At 35.4% G+C, this 16458-nt stretch overlaps 1 protein-coding gene across 1 annotated transcript; it reads left to right on the top strand.

The window, feature by feature from the left end:
- Positions 1-364: 364 nt before the first annotated feature.
- LOC128549273 (uncharacterized) lies at positions 365-14890 on the top strand. Its single transcript, XM_053525831.1, has 7 exons — positions 365-390; positions 1063-1166; positions 3994-4181; positions 6278-6440; positions 8379-8480; positions 11388-11656; positions 14711-14890. Exons 1-7 carry the CDS (start codon positions 365-367, stop codon positions 14888-14890), a joined length of 1032 nt encoding a protein of 343 aa, XP_053381806.1.
- Positions 14891-16458: the final 1568 nt, after the last annotated feature.

The raw sequence follows: 16458 nt of genomic DNA, 5'->3' as shown, positions 1-16458 counted from the left end.
TAACTAAAATCACTTTATTGTAAATTTGTAAGTATGTTAATTTTAAGTTTGTAGTAACAAAACAGATTAGATTGCCCAAATATCATCAAAAAAGCATTGCCTGAAATTACATGTTTCATTACCCGATCAAAAGAATTTTTTAAAAAATTTTTTAGAGCTCCAGGGGCCCTTTAATGTCACCTGCAGCTTTTTTTACTTTGCAGAAACAGAAAATGTTGACAAAATATAGAAATCGGTCATAAATATCGAACAAGCAGCACAATGATTCGATGCCATCCGTAAAAAACCGTAGGCGATTCCGTAATACGTAATCCCCGTATTTGCAGTTCGGCATTCTCCGGTTACGAAAACTATTTTTTCTCTTATGGCCAAAGAATGCCGAAACAGCATGTGAGAATACGGATCGCACGGAAAACTACCGATTGTGTTACGCGTCCCCTCCCTTAAAATTTTTTTTAGCAAGATCTGAAGTTTTTATGACAGGGGTTGGGTTTGATTGGGAATGATGACGCATCAACATTTCCCCTTTTTGTGTGAAAAATTTTTAATTTTGTCAAACTATGAATTATCCCGTCGCGAAAATTTGCGCTTGTTTGTAACGAATAATCTGAAACTTTCAAGACCCTCCAAAAACATTTTTTATAGTAAAAAATATTTTTTTGGGAGTTCATGCGAAATAAACGCAACCCGAGCTTTGGGCCCCTTTTTCATGGAAAAATTTGCTATAATTCATCTTTCCCTTTAAATTTTTTTCATTATATTTTTTTTCCATCTGTTGAGAAGATTAACATCAAAATCTGCTTTACGGTCATTCTGTTCCCCCGAAGAACCGCGACTCGCAGGGAAGAAGTCCTCCTGACTACGTGCGGGCTGTCAAAACAGCGCCATTTTATTGAACTAAAGTGGTTATACAAAATGAACATTAAATTTTTGAATGAAAGGAAGAATTTAATATAAAAATAGGGATAGTTCACCTTAAAAACCAAGGTATCTAAAATTTAAAAAATCTTCGTTCTAATAATATTTTTATTATTTTTTAAAAAAAAATTTTTTCTGTTTTAGCAAATGGGAAAGCGATGAACCTGTCAAAATAAATACGTCATTGGAGATCGATTATGATGTGATGTTTGTAACAGCATTATACGAACGTGCCCACTTTGTCATAGGTAATTCTTTTTTTTTTTCTTTTCGGGTTTGGACCGAAATGACTTTGGGCAATTTCCATGCGTCACGTGTTTAGTTAACCAGTTCGTATTCATTTTTGACGCAAATATGCTAAATCACGTGGACCCCCCCCCCCCCCCCCCCCCCCCCCCCCCCCAAAAAAACCCCGGAAAATGCCAAAAAGAGCACAAAAAATTTTAAGTAAATTGCCGTTTGTTTGTAACGGGTCCACCTCCTTAATCACTCCGAGAGTGGCATCCACCCGCAGAAAGAAAATCCGGCTAAACTACCATCTTAAAAGATACAAATAGAGGGAAATAATTTTTTTAAAATATGAAATTTTTAAAATTTAAAATTGATGTTTTTATTTAATTTTTTCCATTTCGGTAGTCCCCAAATTTTTTTTAAACGCTTGAAAAAAATCACAAAATTGACACAAAAATAATCGAAAAGGGAAAAAGAAACGATATGTTTAACGGTCCCAAATGACCTCGCAATTTCCGTATGATTGTACCCCCGGAGAAATTCGGCTTTCTTCGGACATATAGCTTAAGTGCGCCGCTTTTCCCAGGGAAAAAACCGGAGAATGCCAATTTCAAACGGGAACAGATTTTACCGTTGTCATTTGGGGTTTTAGGGACATTGGTAAAAATTGAAAAGGGGCCCGTTAGGAGGAAATGGGCTATTTTTTAGAATTTGATAGAAAATGCAAATTTTTTTTGAAATGGGTTTTAAAACCCCCAAAAAATCCATTTTCCTGTTTTTTAGGTATTTTTAAAAAGCTATTTTTCCAAGATTTCTAAATTTTGGGAAACAGAGATAAAAAAGAAAAAATTTAACAGTTTTTTTTTGTGTAATTGAGCGATCGGTAAAAAAAACAAACAGGGGAAAAACAAGGTACAGTAGGGGAATGCTTTAAAATTTTGTGCGACAGCAAAAATTTACGGGGTTTTTTATGAAAAGAAAAAGCCATAAAACTTACAAATGTTAAATAAAAAATAAAACCTTTATCTTTTTTTGCATTTAGGTTGTTTAACTTTCAAATGAAACTGACAAAATGTCTTAGAAAAAAATTTTTTTATAGGCTACAAAATAAAAGGAAAATGGCGATAAGGCGGATTCCCAAAAAGTCCTCAGTTTTTGGCTAGAGTAGACTATTTTCTTATTTTTTTTGCATTTTTTTGCTGAAATCACATGCAGATTTTGCTTGAATGTAGGTAGCATTTCATAATGAAATAACATGACAGAATTTTCTGGAAAATTTGCCATACCCACCCTATAAAATTTTGGGTTCATTTTTTTGTGATTTGCAGTTTTTGTGTTTGACTGAAAATTTTTTCTTGCATCAAACAGACACCCCTTTCTTTTGATTTTTATTTTAGCATGCAAATTTCAAGAAAAAATAAATTACAGAATTTAAAAAGGGGCTGATGTGTGTGCGGCCCAAAGGAAAAATGTATTTATGTAGAACAAAGAAGAACGCTATTTTGGTGTTTCAATCTAAGGTTTCATTTTAAAGTTTTTGACTTCGAAAAAGAATGTTTAAAGTGCTTTATTTAGATCATTAAAATGATGTGTCAGAAGAACTGTTGAAATAAATATTTATCTACCTATTTCAGATTGCTGGAAGGATTTTTGCAAGTAAGAGGGAGGGATGGGCCTTTTTCCGGTTCAATACACGGGCAAATTTTTTGTAGAGTAAAACACATGTTTTTAAAAGCAACAATTTTCTGAGTTAAAATTTTTCTTTTTTTTTATCTGAGTTGTTTGATTTTTTAAGTTTCAGTCCATATTTTCTGATGAATACGGTTTTGAACAAAAAATACATAGCGCTGTAACATTTAGCGGCGGTTACTTCCCCTAGCGCTCCATTAACATTTAAGGGGAGATCACTGCGTATGAGATTGACCTGTCGTAAGTTGGCTAATTTAAAGGCTCATAATGCCTTTGTTTAAAATGTGACTGCCACAATTTTCGCTATGAATATGAAGTATATTAATCTTTAGTTAAATCCTACTTCCGATTTTTTTCTCTCTCTCTAATATTTGTCAAAAGATTGAATATTGATGAGCATAGTAGAAAGTTTTATTGAAATTATTGTTTTGATTACCTCCCTTTATGGCACTAAGTGTTAAAGTTCATGTGCAGTATTGAAAACGGCGCTTTTTAACCATGTAATTATGCATAACATTTATTTAAACAGCTGTTGCATCTGTTTTTAGAATAAAATTTATAGGCTTATGGAACTTTAAATGTACTCATTTAAAATAGTGTCACGGATAAGTGTGAAAAGAGTGTCGAGGAAGTATTATATAAGATAAGTCCATAGATGTTAGTATTAATATAGATGTTAGATGTGCTATACACTGGGCACGTTAAAGAACCAGGCTGTCTATTCGAAACGAGCTAGGCTAAGTTAGCCGGACAAGCCTGTGTCTGATTTCTGATCTCTCTGTCGTGGGGGCTTTGTCTCACTCTGTCCCTCTGGTCAGATCGCTCTGTGTCTGTACTAGTAGAGGATGAATTATGCGCCCTGTGTGGCTGCATTTGAACTATGTAAAGCGCCTTTGAACGTGAAATTGATCATGAAAAGGGCGCTATATAAATCTGGTATAATAATAATAATAATATTAATTTAAGTGTGAAAAGAGTGTCGAGGAAGAATTATATATGATAAATGCATAGATGTTAGTTTGCAAGAGAAAAAAGGAAGACAGTTTTTGTTTTTAATTAAGTAAGGTCATAGTTTTTCAATGAAAAAAAAAATTCAAAATAAAACAAAAATCAAATTTATCCTTTCGCTTGAAATTATGGATTTTGTTACTTCAGATGCTGCGGACAATTTCGGGTTGGAGTTTGTGGTTCCAGTAGATGCCAATGATAATGGATATTTCATATTCCTGACGAATGTCAATGACAAATCTGTCGATGTTAGAATTCATGGTAGTGAGGCTAAAGTCGTAGGTCCAAATAAAACAGAGGTTGTGGCAAAGAGTGATTTTAGTCAACATTCTTCAGTAAGTAGTGCCCGCTAAAATATATATATATAACAAGAGCTGTCTCCGTAGGATGACACATGCCCCCGATGGCACTTTGAATGAACAGTTATGGCCGATGTTAAAGTTTAGGACCTTTGACCTACGGAGCTGGGTCTTGCGCGCGACACATCGTCTTACTGTGTCACACATTCATGCATAGTTATTTTAAAATCCATGCATGAATGACAAAGATATGGACCGGACATGCCCATCAATGCACTATCATGAAAAATGATCTTTAACGTCTAAGTGTGACCTTGACCTTTAAGCTACGGACCTGGGTCTTGCGTGTGACACGTCGTCTTACTGTGGTACACATTCATGCCAAGTTATTTGAAAATCCATCCATCGATGACAAAGATATGGACCGGACACGCCCATCAATGCACTATCCTTTAACATCTAAGTGTGACCTTGACCTTTGAGCTACGAACCTGGGTCTTGCGCATGACACGTCGTCTTACTGTGGTACACATTCATGCCAAGTTATTTGAAAATCCATCCATCGATGACAAAGATATGGACCGGACACGCCCATCAATGCACTATTCTTTAACGTCTAAGTGTGACCTTGACCTTTGAGCTACGGACCTGGGACTTGCGCACTGCACGTCGTCTTACTGTGGTACACATTCATGCCAAGTTATTTGAAAATCCATCCATCGATGACAAAGATATGGACCGGACACGCCCATCAATGCACTATCCTTTAACGTCTAAGTGTGACCTTGACCTTTGAGCTACGGACCTGGGTCTTGCGCACTGCACGTCGTCTTACTGTGGTACACATTCATGCCAAGTTATTTGAAAATCCATCCATCGATGACAAAGATATGGACCGACACCCCATCAATGCACATCCTTTAACGTCTAAGTGTGACCTTGACCTTGAGCTACGGACCTGGGTCTTGCGCACTGCACGTCGTCTTACTGTGGTACACATTCATGCCAAGTTATTTGAAAATCCATCCATCGATGACAAAGATATGGACCGGACACGAAAATTGCGGACAGACCGACAGACTGACAGACCGACAGACCGACAGACGGTTCAAAAACTATATGCCTCCCTTCGGGAGCATAAAAACTCAGTTCAGCTGAGAATTTTCGTACCCAGTACAGAGATTTGCTTTGTGTGTGAAAGGGGTTAGAGGTAAGATGTGTGGTTAGGATGTTATTGGTAAAACAGTCAGGATATCAAATTGGAAATCAAACACAACACCGCTGGGGAAAAGAGTTCATTTATTCTTCATTTTTATTTCATTTTGCTATTATGTCAATCGATTTTTTTCAGCCTGTGTGCGTAAACGAACATTAGCTAAATGATTGTAATAATTAATGTTTTAACATAATCTGTACATCATTCTTTCGGTGACGGTGCTATACTTGAAACAAATTGAATATATATAATGATGCTTTTATTTTAGTTCATGTAAAATTCTTCTCCTTTTACACAATTTTATAAGAATACATTTTAGCCTATCATGAAGTGATAATAAGGACCTAAAAATATTGAAATAAAAAATATAGTGACCAAAATGGTCGAGATATACAACTGAAAGTACCAACATTTAAATCATAGATTTAAAATGGCCTTTTCACACAAAAGTAGCAATATTTTCAACATGCTGAAGTACAATTGTCTGGCTTTGATAAGCTTTAAGGACATAAATAAACTCGCAAATTTTCTTACAAAACGGTCAGAGGTCAAGGGTTTCTTAAATCAAGGTCAAGAGCAAATCATGCAAAAATGTGACTGAGCTCTTGCATATTTCTTCAGGAGTAGTCCGATTCAGTAACATTTAAAAAATTTCAGGACACATTGTCAGGATAAAGTACTCAGTATATCTTTGATGTATACCATACAGGCCTGAGACTTTTGCAGGACAGGTCCAGCTGACTGCCAGAATTTACTTAAATGACTCTTCTAAAAAATACTTTTTATTACGGTGAGCATGTGGATTTTCAGGCTTTCATTATTTTCACTGAATCTTAGACCTATCATATCATGTGCTGGCTACCCGTCCATCCTCTTTTCTAAAGATATTTATTTTCAACTTATGTGGTTTTTGCAGGTAATACATATTGATGCTAAAGATGAAATTTCTGTATACGTGTTTCGTAATCTTTCATCAGGAAAAGCGTTTGGTCATTCAGTACTTCCGGTTGACATACTTGGACCTAGCTATCACTTATTTTTGGACAGCACACTTGATACCAACGAAACTGCCGAAAATGGTAAATGATTTCACTGTTTGAATTTAAATCGTTATTTTTCCTTTTTAGCTCGCCTTTTTGATGTAGTGAGAGTTATTTTTGCTCACCCGGGCGTCGGAGTAGCCGCCGACGTCACACCTCGGTTAAAAAGTTGTGCGTGTAGGGCGATATCTCAGTAATTGCATGTTTTGAACTGAAAATTGTAACAAGGTTTCCTAGTCAACAAACCTACTGAAAAGACCAAGTTCGGTAACTCTTGGTTGAACAAAGTGTATATTATAGCATTTTATCAACCTAGAACATTTGGCTAAAATTGTGCCTTAAACTAACTGTCAGGCTGTATCTAAAACACCTATATTTATTTCATTGAAACTTCACACAAAGATCTGTAGTCATCAAATCTCCTTACGTAACCAAGTTTCAAAACTCTTGGTTAAACTTATTGGGGGATCTTTGGCGTTTCTCGACTCAGAAAAGGTAACAGTTTTGAGTGCAAGTTATTGTCAAAATCTGTAACAACTACATTCATCACATGTTTGACGTCGCGGGAGTGTAATAAAGCCATTAAATAAAAAATGATAATACACTAGTGTAATAAAGCTTTGACGTCCACGTCATTTATAGTATAGGAGACGTTGATCAAATTGACTTGTTTATATAGTAAAAGAAAGTCGAATTTTTAATGTTTCGACAAGAAAGGCTAACATGTGATAAAAAGAATATTACATTTGTGACATTCCACATTGAATTTATTAAACTCGTTTAATAAAATTAATAAAATGCTCGGCACAGCCTCGCATTTTATTATTTTATTCAACTCGTTTAATAAATTCAATATGAAAAGACACTCATGTAATATCCTCTATATATTGGACTAAAGGCTGTCAAGTCATTACTTTGAAAACATAACTTATATAGTCAAGTATGATAATTATTGATAAAACTTAATTCGAGTTGCTGTATAGGTCACTTGATTATTGTGTGTAAATTGTGTGTAAACTATAATTGCCAATAGAAATAATTTAAAATTTAATAAGATAGTTTAGTTATATTTGTTTTCCACTTCAAAATAGAATGTCTTGAAGCTATTGGACAAGGTTTAATTTCAATGAAATTTTCTACAAGTGTATAAAAGATACGACAGTATATTTAAGACATGCATTTACTTTTTTAAAGATTAAATTATCTCGAGCGCATGACATCTTATTTCGAGCGCACGACATTTTATCTCGAGCACATGACATCTTATCTCGTGCGCACGACATCTTGTCGATAAGATGTCGAGATAAGATATCGAGCGCCCGACATAAAGTGTCGTGCGCTCGAGATAAAATGTCGTTTGCACGAGATAAGATGTCTAGTGCTCGAAATAAGATTTCGTGCGCACGAGATAAGATGTCGTGCGCACGAGCTAAGATGTCGTGCGCACGAGATAATTTAACCTAAAAAAATTAAATGCATGTCCTAAACATACCACAATAAAAGGACGTTTACCATCTCTGTTTTTGTATACATTGAATAAAAAATATTTTCTTCTGTGTTCCACATAATTGTAAGACACTGAATTTCATGATAAAACTCGGAGGAAAACAAACAAGAGGTCCCTTAACTGTTTACATCTGTGTCTAGTCATTTCTGTAAAGTGTGAAATTAGTCATTAGTCCAGTTTTTTTTTGTACGCGGGTTCAAGAGACTGTTAAATATGAGACCAACAAATCACTAACTTCAATAAAAAAAAAACGAAAAAAAAAAAAAACACTGGAATTATTTTCAACACTAGACAGGGATTTAGTTTTTGCATTTACTTCCTACTGAAGATTGCTCAACACCTACTGTGAAAATGTGATAATAAATTGGCTTTTGAAATCATTGACATTGAAAAGGTGTAATTTCCTTATTGAAAAAAAAAGATATCAAAAATTGAAACTATGTATAAAACAGTGTCATTGCTTGTTTCAGTTTCAGTTTGCACAGGGTATGCTATCGAAGATAACACAGAATCGAACGTTGGACCTGTTGGACCTGTACCAGTTTCAATAACTAAAGAGATGTATGATAAAGGTAACCGTAAAACTCTTTTATTTTCCCAGTTTTATTTTCCCAGTTTTCCCAACCGTTCTGCTCGACTGTATTTAACCTTTAGCCTGCTGGCGGAAAGTGATTCTGCCTTTGCAACCAGTGCAGACCAAGATCCGTGCAGGCTGATCATGGTCTACACTGTTCAGTCAGTAATTTTCAGTGAACACCCCTTCGAATAATAAATGGTATTGTCCAAATTGAATGATGGACGAGTCCATTTTAGAAAACGGGTAAAATTAAAGAAACTCTTATACAACAATGCCTCTTCAGCCCCTTAAGGCACGAACACATTAAATAGCTAGCATTCTTTATTCTGTCTAAAATTGACAAATTTCCAATGGCTGGGCCAGGACCTATTTTAAATGTCTGTAACTTACATTTTCTTGAAGGATATTGTCAGTGCTGAATAAAAATTAAAAGAAAAGTAGGGGTCATGTTTGGTGCAAGAAAAATATTTTCAGTCAAACACAAATTACAAAATCAGCTAAAAATGAGACCCTTAATTGTAGTGGTGCTGTATGACCTAAGATTCCATGATAAATTCTGTGAAGCAGTCATTTCATTATGAAAATGCTTCCTAATTATCCAGCATTGAGCTGGCCTGTGATTTCAGAAAAAATGCAAAGAAAACAAGGAACATAGCTTTACAGAGCAAAACAACCCCCCCCCCCCCCCCTACACACACACACACAAAACACAAACAAATACAAAAATGAGAACAGTTATTATCTGAATCCGCCATTATGCTACCATTTCTTTCGCACCATTTTCCTATTTAGTGTCTGTATACCTTAAGGATGTTCACAGAACCTTTTCTCCAAGTCTTCAAGTTTGTTCAATTGTCTGCTCTGCTGCTATTAAGGAATGCCAGATTTATGCCAGATTTATTTTATTTGTATTTTGTTTTGTTTAACGTCGCACCGACACAGTTTAATAGGTCAAAAGGCGACGTTCCAGCTTTGATGGTAGAGGAAGACCCCAGGTACCCCTGCGTACAGTATTTCATCAGGAGCGGGCACCTGGGTAGAACCACCAACCTTTCGTAAGCCAGCTGGATTTAAGAGTTTTTAAAAAAAGATTTGTACTCAAGAATGGAATGCTCACCGAACCTGGTCAGAAACATGGTAAAAATGGCGAGGTTAGTTCTTCGAGGCTTAAATTAAAAGTATGATAAAACAAAGTCTCTGTAAGATGGTACAAGTGTCCACTTCTGATTAACTTAATTAAGATGTAGTATCAACGTTGTTAGGCGTACTTCGATAATAAATTTGAAAACATAAACAAAAACATTCAAACAATATGTTGGAAAAGGTTATCACAAAATAACTTGATTGGTAATAAACTTCTGTATTCTCATAGGTTATGTTAACACTTACCTGTTGGTTTTTAAAGCTTAAAATTCAAGCTGTATGTTTGGTTATCGCCACTGACAAGAATATTTCTTTTTGAATTTTATATTTATACCATGTTCTTAAGAACAATCAGGATAAACTGTTTTGAGAGATTGCAGTGCTTGAATATTACAGTGAGTGCGAATATTATATTTTGTAGAACGCAGAGCTTTGTTTAGAAATTGTTTATAGTTTCGTCTCTAGAATTTGTGTTAGACAAATTTGGTATAAATATTTTGAAGAATAATAGGCTACAAAGTAGAAAAGTCAAAACCGAAAATACATGAGTAGAGGTAACCAAATGCATAAACATGAACCTTAAGAAATACATGAGTAGAGGTAACCAAATGCATAAACATGAACCTTAAGAAATACATGAGTAGAGGTAACCAAATGCATAAACATGAACCTTAAGAAATACATGAGGGGAGGTAACCAAATGCATAAACATGAACCTTAAGAAATACATGAGGGGAGGTAACCAAATGCATAAACATGAACCTTAAGAAATACATGAGGGGAGGTAACCAAATGCATAAACATGAACCTTAAGAAATACATGAGGGGAGGTAACCAAATGCATAAACATGAACCTCATCGAGTATGTTTGGACCAATGTCAGACTACTTACTCTCGAGTCAGCTTCCAGGAAAAACCAGTACTGGTGTCATATGAGAAGTTATGGTCGTGACCCCAATGGGGCTCGAACCCACGACCGCTGGGTTGAGCGGCCGACACCTTTGTTGGTTGAAATTGTTAATATTTCCGGCTTGTATTGTTCACAAATATTACGAGGCCACTTTGTCTAATATTCCTGCATTTTTATGATATCTAATCAAATGAAAAAGATTGCATCAACCTCTACGTTCTATTGAAAACACAGCTTAGCAGTAAAACTTGTTGCGTCGTAATGTTGGTGCAATTAACATAAAATGTAGTTACGTTATTTACACACTCATAATTTGGTAATGAAATAGAATGGTTGGCTTTGGTGTCGCAAGGAGGTGCTATGGGGCTAGATTCCTTTCTTGAGGGTGGGTGCGATTTTTAAAAAGAAACGATTAAAGTTATAGAACACTTATTACAGTGATTCAGACTCAGGATTTCTATTGTTTGATATGAACCATTTTTGTTTGTTTGTTTTGGGTTAAACGCCGTTTTTTTCAACAGTATTTTAGTCATGTAACGGCGGGCAGTTAACCTAACCAGTGTTACTGGATTCTGTACCAGAACAAACCTGTTCTCCGCAAGTAACTGCCAACTTCCCCACATAAATCAGAGGTGGAGGACGAATGATTTCTGACACAGTGTCTTTTATCAAATTGTCACGGAGAACATACACCCCGCCCCAGGATCGAACTCACGACCCCGCGGACCGTATACGAACGCTCTCCCTACAGAGCTAAGCGGGCGGGCTATGAACCATTTACATTCTACTTTCAGATTTAATGTAATGAATTAAAAAAAATAATGAGTCGTTGGTATTGTGTCATTGTAGAACTAGGCCACCAAAAGCTGCTAACAGCAAATCGGCCTATGGCTATATTTTGTGGTGCAGACGACAATAGGGCCCAGATGCCACCGCGCGAGACACTAGGTAAACAGCACTACATTCCGCCATTAAACCTTGACAGCACTGAGAAAGCGGAAATACGTCTAGTGGCAACTGAAGACAGTACCATAGTTATCATTAGGGGGAACTATGACCACCTGGACACAATCAGCCTAACCGGAATTACATTTTGCAGAGCCGTAGAGAATGATATGGTAAGACCTGTGATATATATGTTTTCATGCTTTCAGGGGGTTAAATAAGTGGTGGATTATTTGATTTGATTTGATTTGACCTGGTGACCTAGTTTTTGACCCCACATGACCCAGTTTCAAATTTGACCTATTAGTCATCAAGAAAAACATTCTGACCAAGTTTCATGACGATTGGGTTACAGCTGTGGCCTCTAGAGTGTTCACAAGCTTGTCCTTTGATTGGACCTGGTGATCAATTTATTTTATTCCACATGACCAAGTTTCAAAGTTAATCTAAAGACCATCAAAATAAACATTTTTACCAAATTACATAAAGATTAAGTCACAATTGTGGCCTCTAGAGTGTTCACAAGCTTTTCCTTTGATTTGACCTGGTGACCTTGATTTTGACCCCACATGACCCAGTTTCAAATTTAATCTAGGGATCATCAAGTCAAATATTCTGACTAAGTTTCATTAAGATTGGGTAAGAACTGTTGCCTTTAGTGTGTTCACACACCTTTCCTTGATTTGACCTGGTGACATAGTTTTTTATCCAATATGATCCAGTTTCAAACTTGATCTAGCGATCATCAAGTCAAACATTCTGGCTAAGTTTCATAACGATTGGGTCACAACTGTGGCCTGTAGAGTATAAACAAGCTTTTCCTTTGATTTTACCGGGTGACCTATTTTCAAATCCTACATAACCCAAATTCAAACTTGACCTAGATGTCATCAAGACAAACGCTCTAACAATGATTTGTAAAGATTAGGTCACAACTGTTGCCTCTAGAGTGTTCACAAGCTTTTCCTATGATCTAGCCTACTGACCTAGTTTTTGACTGGACATAATCCAGTTCCAAACCTGACCTAGAAATTATCAAGACAAACATTCTGACCAAGTTGCATAAAGATTGGGTCACAACTGTGGCCTGTAGGATGTTCATAACCTTTTCCTATGAATTGGACTACTGACCTAGTTTTTTGACCCCACATAATCCAGTTTCAAACTTGGCCTAGAGATCATCAAGACAATCATTTTGACCAAGTTTTATAAAGATTAGGACACAAGTGTGGCCTCTAGAGTGTTCACAAGCTTTCTTTTGATTTGACCGGGTGGCCTATATTTTAATCCCACGTAACCCAGATTCAAACTTAACAAGACAAATATTCTGACCAAGTTTCATAAAGATTGGATTACAACTGTGGCGCCTCTAGAGTGTTCATAAGCTTTTCCTATGATCTGGCCTACTGACCTAGTTTTTGACCCCACATGACCCAGATTCAAACTTAACCTAGAGATTATCAAGATAAACATTTTCATTAAGTTTCATAAAGATTGGATCACAACTGTAGCCTTTAGGGTGTTCACAAAGCAAATGTTGACGCACGACGGACGAAATGACCGGTCACAATACCTCACCTTGAGCACTTCGTGAGTTAAAACGCGACAATCTTACGTATCCTTAAACATAATATTTGCTCGTGTTTTTTTAAAGAAAACACTTCATGTATGTGTCTTCTGAAACATGGTTATTGTACAGTTATCGACTTATGTTTCGGTCAATATGTGTTTTTACGCACCTGTATAAATGAGACTGACCGAGGATCTTACAGGTCCGTAAAACACATATTGACCGAAACATAAGTTTATAATTGTTAATATATTACATGCCCTTCTGAAATGTATTCTTTGGACTGTCCATATTTCATACATATAAGAAACAGTGATATCACAAGAGTCATTATCACTTTTGTGCGTCAATATCGCTTTTTATGGACCGCGCATGCACCCTTTTCGATCAATCAAATGAGCGCATTTTAAAAGGGTATATTATATTGGCCGTTAAATAACTGAAAGATGTTTTTGCATCACTTGATTTTATTGAAATTGTAATATTTTTTATCAAGGACGTATATTACTAAACTCACAAGAAATTTGTTTACTGTATCTTTACTACTATAAACGATAATGCAAAAATATGCAGGCGATGTTAGAAGTTTTGGTTAGCCTTTAGCCTGCTAAATATCTAAAATGGTCCAATCCATCATTCATTTTGGGCATTACCATTTATTATTCGAAGGAGTGTTCAGTGAAAATTTACTGCCTGCTTAGTGAACTGTGCAGACCACTATCAGCCTTCACGGACGTGCAGGCTGGTCTTGGTCTGCACTTGTCGCAAAGGCAGAATGGCATGCCGCCAGCAGGCTAAAGATTAGAGCATGACCTAAATGCTATGCTAAGATAATTAAAGTCTATTCTGCAACTATTTCATTGGCTTCCAGTTGTAACATCAATTTGCAAAGCGTATATGTGCATAAAATACAGAAAAAAATATTCATAAAAATATTCATAGTGCCGCATTATTTTTATATTTCATGACGGGTATATATATTTTTTTCTTGTGACTTAATAAACACTGTTTTGTGATATTAACAGTGGCACAAAACACATGTTCTTACAGCAAAAGATATAAGTATGGAACGATTTATCTTGTTTAATCTTATCTAAATTACATTGCTTACTTGATTATTACACGTTACATTTATTACACGTCACATTTATTACATTTTTACTACACGTCCTATTTATTGTTTGTTTATTTTGGGTTTAACGCTGTTTTTCAACAGTATTTCAATCATGTAACGGCGGACAGTTAACCTAACCAGTGTTCCTGGATTCTGTACCAGTACAAACCTGTTCTCCGCAAGTACCTGACTACTTCCCCACATGAATCAGAGGTGGAGGACTAATGATTTCAGACCCAATGTCGTTTATCAAATAGTCACGGAGAACATACGCCCCGCCAGGATCGAACTCACTACCCCGCGATGCTTAGACCGACGCTCTACCTACTGAGCTAAGCGGGCGGGCACTCCTATTTATTACATGTCATTTTTATGACTTCATTTTTACAACACGTCACATTTATTTCACGTCACATTCATTGCACGTCATATTTATTACACGTCATATTTTTACACGCACATTTATTATGTAATTTTTATTACTCGCCATATTTATGACTTCATTTTTATAACACGTCACATTTATTACACCTTACATCTAAGCTTTACGACATCAACTCAACCAAACCAATACAAGTGCATCTACAAATGCGGTCGAAGGATTTGAGCTGGGCTTCTGTTGTCGTCATACCACCGGTAGAACAGTACAAGTCCGAACACGTCTTTCCCGGCATAAACTCTATTGGTAGCAGAGACCATTTTGAAATAGTGTACGTATATTAATTTAACATGATTTGTATTTTAAGATATCCAATGACCATCTTTCGTTAAAATATCTTATCATTAGATGCTTAAAAGTAGAAAATCTTCGTCAAATGTATTAAACTTTATTAAATATATGAGCTGATTGTGTATGAGGAGCTACATTCATAATTAAAAAAAAACACTCAGTTTTTAGAGGTCGTTTACATTTATACTGTACATATATTTAACTACACCTGTATTAAGTGTGTACTGTTTCAAACCCAATGCATAGTACTGTCAATACACATAAATTGGTTAATTTTATACTTATACATACAATATTCAGTAACATTTTAGTATTTTTAAAAATGAAATTTGGGCGTAGTATACCTTTATAGATTATGAAAAGATGTAAGTGACGCACTTACTTAAGTAAAATTATAAAATGAATTTGAGACATACAGCTATTAAGGTAGTTCTGCACGTTTGGATCGAAATTTTTTCTACAATTTAGAATTTGATTAAACTCTGATATTTCAAAACTTAAGAATATACCTAGAATATACCTAGAAAGTTTAGCAAATAAAAATGATAGGGTCGTGTGCTTGGTTTTTTGCTAGACTGATTTGAAAAATTTGGACCTCACGCAATATTTTATAATGGGAGTCTATGGGAAAATCATAACTTTCATAACATTTTCGCGAACAGATATGTTTCTTCAATGTAGATTTTGACGAACCTTCTCACAGTTGTAAATAAAGACATGGCCTATAATTTGGCGAAATAAAATGTATAGGTCCGTGTGGTTATTTTTGAGATATTTTACCATATTATATTAAGTAAAGAGAACCGGACATTTCACGCTAATTTTAAGACATTATTTTGATTTTGTCTGAAGTTTTAATATCATATTTTGACTTCAGAAATGTAGCAACAGTGCCGTTGTAATAAATTTGTTTCGATTAATTCATAAAATAATTTTCATTTCCGTACGCCGAATCCAGGTTTTATTCTACGTTTCCCGGATAAATGTCGTTACGCCATCACTTCCGGTTTATCGAACGTGCAGAACTACCTAAAGGCGGCTGGTTCTGGATGGAAGTTTGAAATTTATAAATTCTGATATTACGGAGAAATAGAAATAAATTTGGTCAGCGACTGCAAAATAACATGCCAATATCGGAATGATTTTATTAGTTTCATATGTTTTTATGAATTTTATTATAAAAATCTCAAATTTTTCGAAACTTTTCTTCTGTCACTCGTTGTAACGAACTTGACAGAACACAAATTTGTAGCAATTCTTTCATGACCTTATTTTTTTTTTTACTTAATTTTACTAATTCAGAAGAAAAGGTATTTCTTTTAAATCTAAGTTCAATTTCGTTCAGTATCTTTATGTAATATAACGACTAATTTGCAAACAGTGTAACGTCTACAAAGAACATTTCAAAAACAGTTATAACTTCTGTTTTAAGGAACAGCACGGCAGTTGATAAAAATGGCGTAAAAGTTGAGAGCCAAGTCAAAATAGGATATATTACAGCAACAGATGTGCAAAGAATTAATTATGAAAATAAAACGTTTTCCCTCACTTTATTACAAGC

This window comes from Mercenaria mercenaria, chromosome 16 (assembly GCF_021730395.1).
Source record: "Mercenaria mercenaria strain notata chromosome 16, MADL_Memer_1, whole genome shotgun sequence".
Lineage (NCBI taxonomy): Eukaryota > Metazoa > Mollusca > Bivalvia > Venerida > Veneridae > Mercenaria > Mercenaria mercenaria.
The sequence above is the reverse complement of the archived record's forward strand: the minus strand, read 5'-3'. Positions and strand labels throughout refer to the sequence as shown.